This window comes from Sinocyclocheilus grahami, unplaced genomic scaffold (assembly GCF_001515645.1).
Source record: "Sinocyclocheilus grahami isolate Dianchi unplaced genomic scaffold, SAMN03320097.WGS_v1.1 scaffold817.1, whole genome shotgun sequence".
NCBI classification, from domain to species: domain Eukaryota; kingdom Metazoa; phylum Chordata; class Actinopteri; order Cypriniformes; family Cyprinidae; genus Sinocyclocheilus; species Sinocyclocheilus grahami.
In genome coordinates, this window is record NW_015505996.1 from 207577 (window position 1) to 219114 (window position 11538).

Here is an 11538-nt window from a genome sequence, read left to right on the forward strand (position 1 = left end):
AAAAAAATGGTGCTATATAGCACTAAAAGCGGTTCTTTGGCTTGTAATCATAGGGGAACCACGTTTAGTGCTATTTAACATCTATTTTTATAGGTGCTATATAGCACCTTTGTCAAATGGTGCCATGTAGAACCATACGAGGTGCCACATAACACTTTTTCTCAGCAATGGTGCACCAGTCATAACTCATCCATGGCTCCCAGCATGCATTGCGACATGAATTAATTATGCAGCTGCATTGTCTTAGCATTTTCTTTTATTCTTACTATTTGCTTTTATTTTTGTTGTGACTTTTTACTGCCGTTTTGTGATGTTCAAAAATCATATCAAAATGATCCGAATATTTTGTCACCATCGCTGAGATTCACATGCTGATTCTTCATGTCTATGAGTGACAGAATTGAAACCTCTTTAGAACCCATAATTCTAAAAGTGGTTTATACAATTTTCTCATATTGTCACATAAAATCGTAGAACTGCAATAATAAAAAGCTCAGATTTTGATAAAATGCAACCAAAGATTCACACACATGAAACGATTTTACCATAAGTTCCTTGCCATCACATACGTGCTTTATAAACATTATTGTAACAGCCAAAGAAAACTTATTTTAACTTAGAATTAAAGTCAAGGGTCAAGAGGCAACTAAAGCATCTAAACCTTAATTCTCAATAAAGAACTTCTGTTTTAGATACTCCAGAAATAAAGTCTAACTGGTTAGTAATGTGTGAAGTTGGTGTTGCTGTTTGTGGAGAGGTCCTTTTTTTCTGAGGTCAAAGGTCTCATGTGGGGGCCCTGGAATATTTCCTTATGGGGGCCTTGGGGGTAAAAAACATTACATCTTCAAGAAATAGACTGTATTTTAATGTTGTTTTAACCCTTTCCCCAACTAAACTAAGAGACTTATGGTGCTTTTCCACTGCGTGGTACGACTCAGCTCGGCACGGCTCAGTACGGCACGGCACAGTACGGCACGGCTCAGTTTGCGTTTCCACTGCAGTTCAGTACCGCTTTAGAGTGGGCGGGATTATTCACATATCGTTATAGTTGCGCCGCCTCTACTGCCGCGACTCCTAAAAAAAACCTTTTTCATTCCGTGTCGCCCCATCAAGCTCTCGCTGGATCTGCTCCTCTGCTATCAACGAGAAGAACGTCTGTTCTTCCGCAACAGACAACAAAACTTTTTGGTTGTTCAAAAAAGGTGCGCTGCGTTCGATCCTTCGCTGGCTGTGCTGATTTAAATCTAGCGGTTCTGTTGCGTTTGTGTCGCAAGTTCAGTGGCGCAGGTAGTGACGATTCTCTCCGGCCAATCCGTGATCAGCAGAGTTTACATGTCAAGTTTTGGTAACGGTACGGTTCACTTGGAGCCCCAACCGAGGTGGTACTAAAAAAAGTACCAGGTACCAGGTACTGTACCCAGTGGAAAACCCCCAAAAAGTGTACCGTACCGAGCCATACCGTGCCGTACCATGCAGTGGAAAAGTGCCTTAAGAGAGAGTTAAAGAACCTTTAAAGAACCGTACAGGGGCTTACAGGTTTTACGGTAGTGGTGCTATATAGCACCTCATCGACTCCAAAGAACCACTGAAGAACCGCCGAAGAACCATACAGGGGCTTAACAGGTTCTTTATACGGTACTGGTGCTATATAGCACCTTAACCACTCCAAAGAACCACTGAAGAACCTTTTTTTTAGGGTGTATATTAGTTTGTGAAAATTCTAAGTACCTCATTATTTTGTTTTACTGTACCACCATGGGCATGGTTTATCATTAAACATTCTTCATAATACTACACTTTATACTACAGCATACTTTATGCTATATTGAGCCAGTGATCAAAACACAAAGCAGTCATCCAAAGAATGGCAAATGGGAAATATGATTAAAATTATGTACAATCACATGATATTAGGAGTTAATGACCTAAGTTAGGACTTAATTACGACTTCACGTTGAGACCAAATGGCCAGCTGTGTCATACAACTGACCAAGTTATTACTACTTCTCAAAACGACATATAAAAAGAATATGATTTATACTATATCGAGCCAGTTAATACTATAGCATAAAAGCATAAAATACAAAAAACAGCATAAAAACATAAATAAAACAACACATCTTACTGTGCCTTAAAAGAAGTGTAAATAGTGAAATAAAATAGCAAAAATTGGCTTTTTTTTCAGTAAAGCTGCTGTTTTATCTTGCGTTTGGAGTTTGTTCTCTTCTTTCATCCTTATAGTAGGACTTTTTTTACCATTTTGCCAAAGCATAAACATAAAAGATCCAAACAAGCAGTGGCAGCTGTAATGCTGAAATAAACCTCAGTGACCCACAGCTCCAATGGCACAAATCAGGGATGAAATCAAAAAATTAACAAAACAAACAGCCGTACATGGCAGCAGTTAAGAAACAAACTTTATTCTTTACACTAGTAAGTTTCAGTGTAAAATTCACTACCACTGGGAAGAAGATCCAGGGAAATTAAAAGCTTGTGTTAATGCGTAAAATCTTGCTAAACAACAACAACAATTATTTATTTATTTTTTTCAGATATTCACTAAGAAAGATTATTTTTGTGTTTCATTATTTAACATACAGTTGTGATTACATAACTTTAAATATACAGTATTTGATTGCTTAAAGTACACTTGGAAGCTGAAGATGTGCATCATCTGACTCTTTTATCTGTTCAATAATATTTAATTAACAAAATAAGTCAAATGAAAGAACAATGAATAAAACAACAACTGCTCTATACAGCACCTGCGGGGTCTGGCGCAGAGGAGACGTTCTGCACCAAACCTGGTGCTGGGCAAAGCTTTAGGAATGACTTGGAGTCCAATAAGGTATGTTTTATAACATAAAATCTGGTGTTGTTCTTTTGTGAAATGTAATGATCTTTCAATACCGATAGACCTTGAAATGAACTCAGGAAATGGTTTGACATGCAAACAATAATTCATGCTTCTTTTTCAGATATTCCAAGTGCTATTGTTCATTGATATTTTACAAAGTGCCTTTAACCCAAAGCAACCACGCATTATTGGATTTTCCCAATTGTACTATTTTTCATTCATCTGTGGTCATACTGTAGTTGCTGAGTTGGTGGTTTATAGTGAGAACGTTTCTCGTCTTCAGGGAAGAAGCTCAGTGTCTGGTGGCGGTGGATCAGTGTCCCTTCGTGCTGGGATTGACCAGCGAGAACTCCGAGCTGATTCTGGATGAATGTGCTCAGCTGACCGAAGGACTAAAGACCAGAGATAGACACCTCTTCCTCCTCAGTGACGCCCTAGTCATCGCCAAGCTCAAGTAAGAATCGTGAATTCTGCCGATACACATGCATAAACATACTTTTACAAACTAAAAGTGTCCATACACCATTCTGATATATTTAGAGCTGCTTTCATTTTTGATATGATGTGGGAATCACCTAGCAAACAAAGATTTTTGATGGGATTCCCCCATAGTCTAGTTGAGACTAAATGTATTATTTTGGTCTCACTTTATATTACATGTCTTTGAATGCTATATTCAACATTTAAATGAATGCAATGCAAACGAAACAACATCTGCAAGTCATGTACCTTCTATTATCTTTTTTTTTTTTAAAGTAGACTGAAGGTGTATCTTTATTGCAAGGCTTTATGTGTTGTTGTTTTTATTATTTCATATTTATTTAATCTTTATGCTATTGGACTTGTGTTTTCTCTGGTCAGCACTATGGTCAGCTTCGCTGTGTTTAAATGTGCTATATAAATAAAATGTCTTACTTACTATTAATTTCTGTACTTATTTACAGATAATTACCACTAACCCACCCTTAAACATAACCATACCATTAAACAGGCAAGTTTTGTATGATACAGTATGACTCATTTAATAAACAAATTCCCAAATAAATCAGGATTCTTTATTGTTATATTATTATCTTTACCACACCATTAATACTGCGTCAAATTTTCCCTGCATTGATTCACATGAACAAAAAATCTATAAATGTATACATTCATGACTGTATACCTATTTAGTAGCCTACAGGTCTTAAAAAAATAAATACATTAAAATAAATAAATAAAAAAGGTATAAGGACTTACCTGAAATAATATGTGTCCCTGGAGCACAAAACCAGTCTTAAGTCGCTGGGGTATATTTGTAGCAATAGCCAACAATACATTGTATGGGTCAAAATTATCGATTTTTCTTTTATGCCAAAAATCATTAGGATATTAAGTAAAGATTATGTTCCATGAAGATATTTTGTAATTTTCCGAAGATATGTTGTAATTTTCCGACCGTTAATATATCAAAACTGAATTTTTAATTAGTAATACGCATTGCTAAGAACTTCATTTGCACAATTTTAAAGGCGATTTTCTCGGTATTTCGATTTTTTTGCACCCTCAGATTCCAGATTTTCAAATGGTTGTATCTCGACCAAATATTGTCCTATCCTAACAAACCATACATCAATGGAAAGCTTATTTATTCAGCTTTCTTTTTATTTTTTATTCAGATGATGTATAAATCTCAATTTTGAAAAATTGACACTTAAGACTGGTTTTGTGGTCCAGGGTCACATATGTAACCCTGGGCCACAAAACCAGTCATAGTAGCACAGGTAGGCCTATATTTGTAGCAAGTAAGGGATAATGTACATCCAGCCGTACATCCTCTGCTTCGCGTCGGGGTCCTGATCACCCTGTCGGGGTTTATTCTGAGATAACAACCGGCTGGATGTACATTATCCCGCTTATTACACGGCTACTTGCCACATAAGTAAATAATTAGACGCGAAATATTGATTTGAGTTGAAATATTTGAACGCAAAGCTTCCATGAAGACAGCAGTTGCGAGCAAGCAGCAAATTCAAACTAGACGGACATTTAAGGGAAACGGTGCAGTCAAACCACTTATTACACAACATTTCACCACACAAATAATTGTAATAATAAAAGAAGACAATGTTTTAAAACCTTACCGGTTTGTTAGTTCTCTTATGATCCATTACAGCGTACAAAACAATCGTAGCAAAATACATACGGGTAATGCACTGTAAGTCGCTTTGGATAAAAGCGTCTGCTAAATGCATAAATTATTATTATTGAATTAATTATTAAATTATGATTAAATTATAAAATGGCAGCAGCTGCGTTTGTATGAAACAAGAGCTAGTCTACCATACCAGGATGACATAATTAAATAATTGTACCTCGAAATGTCGCGACTGACCAATCAGAATCAGGTATTCCACAGAGCCGTGCAATAGTAGCCAATAATACATTGTACGAGTCAAAATTGTCGATTTTTATTTTATGCCAAAAATCTTTAGGATATTAAGTAAAGATCATGTTCCATGAAGATATTTTGTAAATTTCCTACCGTAAATATATCAAAACTAAATTTTTGATTAGTAAGATGCATTGCTAAGAACTTCATTTGCACAACTTTAAAGGCGATTTTCTCAATGTTTCGATTTTTTGCAACCTCAGATCTCAGATTTCAAATAGTTGCATCTCTGCCAAATATTGTCCTATCCTAACAAACCATACATCAGTGGAAAGCTTATTTTTTTATTCACGTATAAATCTTCATTTCAAAAAATTTACCTTATGACTGGTTTTGTGGTCCAGGGTCATACATGTTTTTATTCTAGTTTTAGAGAAGAATATGTTTAAGGGATTATATCTTAAATACTGCATATTTGGGGGTCAAATTTGATTCCTAAATTTATTTTAAAAAAAGGAACAGAAAGCTGCAATGTGAAAAATCTCAGGCACATGTCTAAATGCATTAGATTGGCACTGGCACGCTCTTTTTTCATTGTCATATGTAAACCCGGTGACCTTTATCTGTGATTTATTCCTACACAGTAGGTTTGATTATATCTGTCATGCACACATAGTTCTTCTGCTGCTACAGAATGCTCATTTTTAAGTGAACTATCCCTGTAAAAATGTATTTCTATATCAAGAGTATTTTCATTTGGTAAATAAATTTACCACGTCACCGGGGGCCCAGGTGTAGGGTTAAGACATTTAAAGATGATTATCTTCTGGTATCGGCTGTTTCCTTCCGTATTGACTAGCTGTTTGACCTTAATGTGATAAAGAACAGAGAGGATGCTTGGATGGTTCGGCCAGTCAGTCACCACCTGTGTAAACTCCCATTTAGAATCTGAGAAAGCCAATAATCTCAGCTGCAGTTATTTAAGAGACCATTCAAATACGTCAATGAGTTTTAATGGTCAAAACAAGTGACCCAAGATTTAATGCTAAAATACTAGAAGGTCCTTTAATCCGCAGAGAACTGTTGCTTTTACATAACGCAGGACCCATGGTGAGGCTTATGTAATACATGTTGCTTAATAATCTATCAGCTAAATACAAACAAATAAAAAGTCTTAAATCATAACACACAGAATGCACAAATGGCTGAGCAGCTTTGGTTTCTTGTGAATTTGTGTGATAATATTAATTTATTTTTAGTTTTCAGTTTTTGGAACATTGTCCATTAGGCAACCTAATGAAATTTAAATGTCACTGAAATAGGGAAATTAAGCTACTTCCTTCTTTTTCTAAATGTGGCATCTAAAGTGACAAGTGACAAGTGACATGTGACATGTGGCCAAGTATGGTGACCCATACTCGGAATTAGTGCTCTGCATTTACCCATCCAAAGTGCACACACACAGCAGTGAACACACACAAATCGTGAACACACACCCGGAGTAGTGGGCAGCCATTTATGCTGCGGCGCCCGGGGAGCAGTTGGGGGTTCGGTGCCTTGCTCAAGGGCACCTTGCCATGGTATTGAAGGTGGGAGAGAGCGCTGTACATTCACTCCCCCCACCTACAATCCCTGCCGGTACGAGACTCGAACCCACAACCTTTGGGTTATGAGTCCGACTCTCTAACCATTAGGCCACGACTTCCCCAAAAACACACAAGTAAATGCTGGTGTTGCATTAGTTTCATTCACTATTCACTTTTAAGCAGCTGTTATATATGAATGCATAGAAATAAGTATAAAATAAGTACTGTATGTAGTTTGATACCATCAAACTAAGTCTAATCTTATGGTGGTGATGATGATGATGATGATGATGATGATGTTTAAGGTACATCAGGGCTAAAGGTCCCCAATGGGGTAAAATGCCATTTTGATTGTATCTTCTCTCATAACAGTAAATAAATAACAACAAAAACAACTACATAACTTTACTTGGACTTTGCAGGTATGAAGTGCAATGACAGAGTTTACACATTTGTGAGTTGATATTCTGATTTAATCATTTGTAAAATGATGCCAGGCACACTTTTTTTCATCTCTGTGTCAAAACATGTGATGGTTTCAAAAAAGTTTCAGTTTTGTTTTGAATGTGATTAAATCAACAGTTTTTTAGGTTACTACGTTGTTTGGGTCGAGGTCAAAAAGGCAAATTTCAGAATGCCTATAAATAAGCAATAAACTGTCTTCCATGATTTTTAGAGAGTTGATTTGTTTTGAGATGTGCAAAGATGGCCCAAACTGACTGCTTTGATTTAAAATCTGTTCAACCAAATATCAAACAAGCTTGCTTGATACACGAGAACCAATGCAGTTTGTTCTCGCACCATAAGAAAGTAAAGTTGATCCTCCTTTTTATATAAATGGCATATTATAGCATACACTCTAAAAATGCTGGGTTAAATACAACCCAGTGCTGGGTAAAATAGGGACAAACCCAGCAATTGGATTGTTTTGACCCAGTGGTTGGGTTACTACCCAGAAGGTTGGTAGTAGTAAACGTTTAACCCAATTGCTTGGTCAAAACAGCCCAATTGCTGGGTTTGTCCCTATTTTACCCAGCACTGGGTTGTATTTAACCCAGCATTTTTAGAGTGCAGTATGCAATGGTTTTCTGTTTTCAAATAGTAATATAATTACCATGCAATTCCATCATACATGTATTTGTTATTATGTATATTCACAGTAAACCGCATGAGAACCTGTTTTTGTAATGCATTGACTGTAGATTATGCCTTACATAATCCCTCACTGAGTAAGAATAATAAAAGATTTCTAACAATAGTGTATGTCTGTCCAAATTGAATATACATGTGCCTGGAGATCATCGCCATATTGCAAAACATTTCTGTGTTTACAGGTCAAATGCAAGCTACAGACTGAAACACAGGATTGATCTGAAGGACCTGTGGGTGTGCGGCTTTGAAAATGATGACGACGAGGCAGAGGACGAAGATACAGATGTTGATCTAAGAACATCTATCGTATTGGCTTGGTCTGTTTCTCTTTGCTTGGCCTCATTCTGGTGAGGTTTTATTTATTTATTTATTTGTTTTCATTTTTTTATGAAAAGGTTTGGAACTAAGCTTTGCAAGTCAGTAGATCTCCAGGCGTATGATTGAACTCTCATGAGAGCATGTTCACGCGATCATGTAACAAACAGCAGAGCATGTGGGTAGTCTGTGGGCATGGTGCCTGCACTGAAACTAGGTTGCTTACCAAAGACATACGTGGCCAGGATGCTACTGTTAGCATATGACAGTAAAGCACAGGACGATTAGAGCAGGTGTATAAGGTATTTGTGCAGTCATTGCGAGAGAGTGAGTAGGTGTTCTTCGTAGCCTTGTTTGAAAGTGGTGCATGTAGGTGTTCTCACAGGTGTTGGTAGTTGGTTGCAACACAAGGTTTGGCTGACTTGAACAAGTACAACCCATTAATGTAATAAAATATGAAATCAGAAATAGCGGATCATTCACACTGGTTTGCACAGCATCAATATGTGGTTTTAGGCAGAAGTCATCAAAGGGAAGTCAGTGATGATCTTTCATCAGCATTAAATGGCAGATAGTATAACAGGAATAGTGAAGTTCAACTGTGGATTCAGTCACATGATTTAAAAACCAACAGAGGATTTCCAATAATGCCACAATACTTAATAGGAATCAAGGCAATGAGAGAGAAGAGAAAGAAGAACTTTTTAATTTACTTAAAGGTGCTGGGTACTAATTATATTGAATGCACACTTGTAGTGTACCTTCATATGTGTCACAGTTCAGTTCTGTTTTAGTTCTGTTTTTATCATATGACCTAGTTCTTCTTGAGTTCCTGTCTTTAATTAGTTAATTTTCACACCGGTTTTGACTTTTAGTAGTTTCCCCTTTGTATATAGCCCTCTGTTTTCCTCATCCTTGGTTCAGTCTCGTCGCTGCTTTGGTATTTGTGTACAGTAATTCATTCTCGTGGTTCTTCTTCTTCTTCGTGTCGTCTGTGTGGCTACACTTCACCGCGTGACATAAGAACGAACCATACCTAATATGAAAAATAGATCAACATTCCACCACCCAGGTTGGGACTTCAGGGAGATGCAGTGGTGGTGTTAATTTTTCAGAACGGCTGATGTTTGGAGGACTACATTGAGGAGTTTCTGGCCGCCTTGCCCTGTGGATGAAAGGATCTTCATTCATGGTCGGCGAAGCGAATATTGAGGATTTCATCAGCATCCAGCCTCACCACGCAACACAGATCGGAAGCCTGAGCCCACCGCAGACACAAAGCCAGAGCTGGTCACGTTTAATAAGCCAGATAAGGAGACTGATCTGTACAACACCTCAGAGCCCAAGCCCAACATGAGATCTGACCTGGTGTGCGAGCCGGTTTTCTGTCGGTTTGTGCTACCCTGTCAGATTTTGCTACCTCCCATTAAAGCAGTGGGTAGTACAATTCGACAACGAAAAATGCTACCTGTAAAATTATGGTTTATTAACATCTACTCCTACCCCAACCCTAAACCTACCCTTACAGTAATTATGTGTTATATTCACAGTTGTAGCTAGAAGGGATACAGCTACAGGAAACCAAAAGTAAAACCTGGTAGAACAATCTGATGGGTAGGATAAAATGTCAGGACACCGGCTACATGTGGGAATATTAGTGGAGTATGAGAGCATAGAGGAAAGCCCCGCCCACATTCCTACGACTGAGGGTGAGTTGTCGCTGGCCTCTAGAGATCTGTTGAAACAATTAAATCCTCTCTTCCTTCTAGTTCTGTCTGTCTATCTTCTTCGCTTGCTCCATCCAGCCCTTGTCTTCAGTCTTCGCTTTTTCTTTCCAAACTCAAATCTCCTGTCTCCCTGCTGGTTCCGTCCATCCCTAAGGTGGCTCATCAGCCTCAAGTCCCATCATCTCTACCATGGCCTGTTACCCTACCTGCTCTTCCTCGTCCCTCGGGCACCACTTTGGGCAAGCATCCATCTTCCTCCACCTTCCATGCCAGCCAAGCACTCAGTCCTGTCTCCGCTGCCACCTGTCATCCCCTCAGCTCACCCTCAGCCTGCCATCACCTATGTGGGTTTGCATCGGGTCTTCCAGTCACCAGCTCTGCGTAGGCATGAGGACCCCTGTCTCTTCCTCTTGCCACTGGATCCCTGTCTCCACCTCAGCCCTTCGACCCATCGGCTCTGCCTTGGCTCCTAGCTCCCTGGTCTCTACCGTGCTCCCTCATCCCTCCGGCTCCACCTTTGTCAGTTGTCGACCATCTACCGCCTTAGGATTCCACTCCACTCTTCTGGCTTTACCTCATCCCTCCATCTCTCTGGCTCTGCCAGGCTCCTCCTTCCGTCTGGGTCCACCTTCATCCTCAGTTGCTCTGACTCCACCGAGGTCTTCCGGAATCACGTTTTCGCCTTGGTCACCAGAGCCTGCTGTTCCGCCTTGGCCCTCCGAATCTGCATCGACCCAGGCTCTGTGTCTGCTCAGCTTCGTCTGGGTCTCTATGGTCTCCATCATTGCTGGAGCTAGAATTGTAGTTAATTACCCTGTGTATATAGAGACCGCTGTTTTCCTCATCCTTTGTTTGGTCTCGTCACTACTTTGGTGTTTGTGTACAGTAATTCATTCTCATAGTTATTAAAGCATTTGAATTTTCTTCTTCGTGTCGTCTGTGTAGCTACACTTACCACGTGACAATATCTGAAAAGTATATTTAAACAAAATATAAACTATACTTGCAGATAATATAATCTTAATGAAATAAAAGACCACTTAAGTGTACTAAAATGATGTACACTTTCATAACTATTTCTTAACACACTTTTAAAAAGTGCACTTTTTTTATGTCAAATTAAGTTTTACTTTAAAGTACATTTTAAATCATTATGTTTTAATAATCATTTGTTGTGATTTTAAGAAGTACACTTAATATGATGTGTTCATAAATTATAATTTGAACTATATAACATTTAAAGTTAATATATTTCAAATGGAGTAAATTGTAACTTTTTTGTTACAAATGTGTAATTACAAATATATTACATGATACAAATTATAATAGAAATTATATTTAATAATTATAACAGCTAGATAGCTAGATAGATAGCTAGCTAGCTAGCTAGATAGATAGATAGATAGATAGATAGATAGATAGATAGATAGATAGATAGATAGATAGATAGATAGATAGATAGATAGATAGATAGATAGATAGATAGTCAGATAGACAGACAGACAGACAGACAGACAGCTAGACAGATAG

At 38.1% G+C, this 11538-nt stretch overlaps 1 protein-coding gene across 1 annotated transcript in view; it reads left to right on the forward strand.

Moving 5' to 3' along the window:
* The window catches only part of LOC107562296 (T-cell activation Rho GTPase-activating protein-like), a 21466-nt gene that overhangs the window by 2950 nt on the left and 6978 nt on the right, over positions 1–11538 (forward strand). Inside the window, exons 2-4 of the mRNA XM_016246927.1 lie at positions 2763–2848; positions 3141–3311; positions 8149–8313. Coding sequence (XP_016102413.1) covers positions 2763–2848; positions 3141–3311; positions 8149–8313 — 422 coding nt within the window. The remainder of the gene's footprint in view (positions 1–2762; positions 2849–3140; positions 3312–8148; positions 8314–11538) is intronic.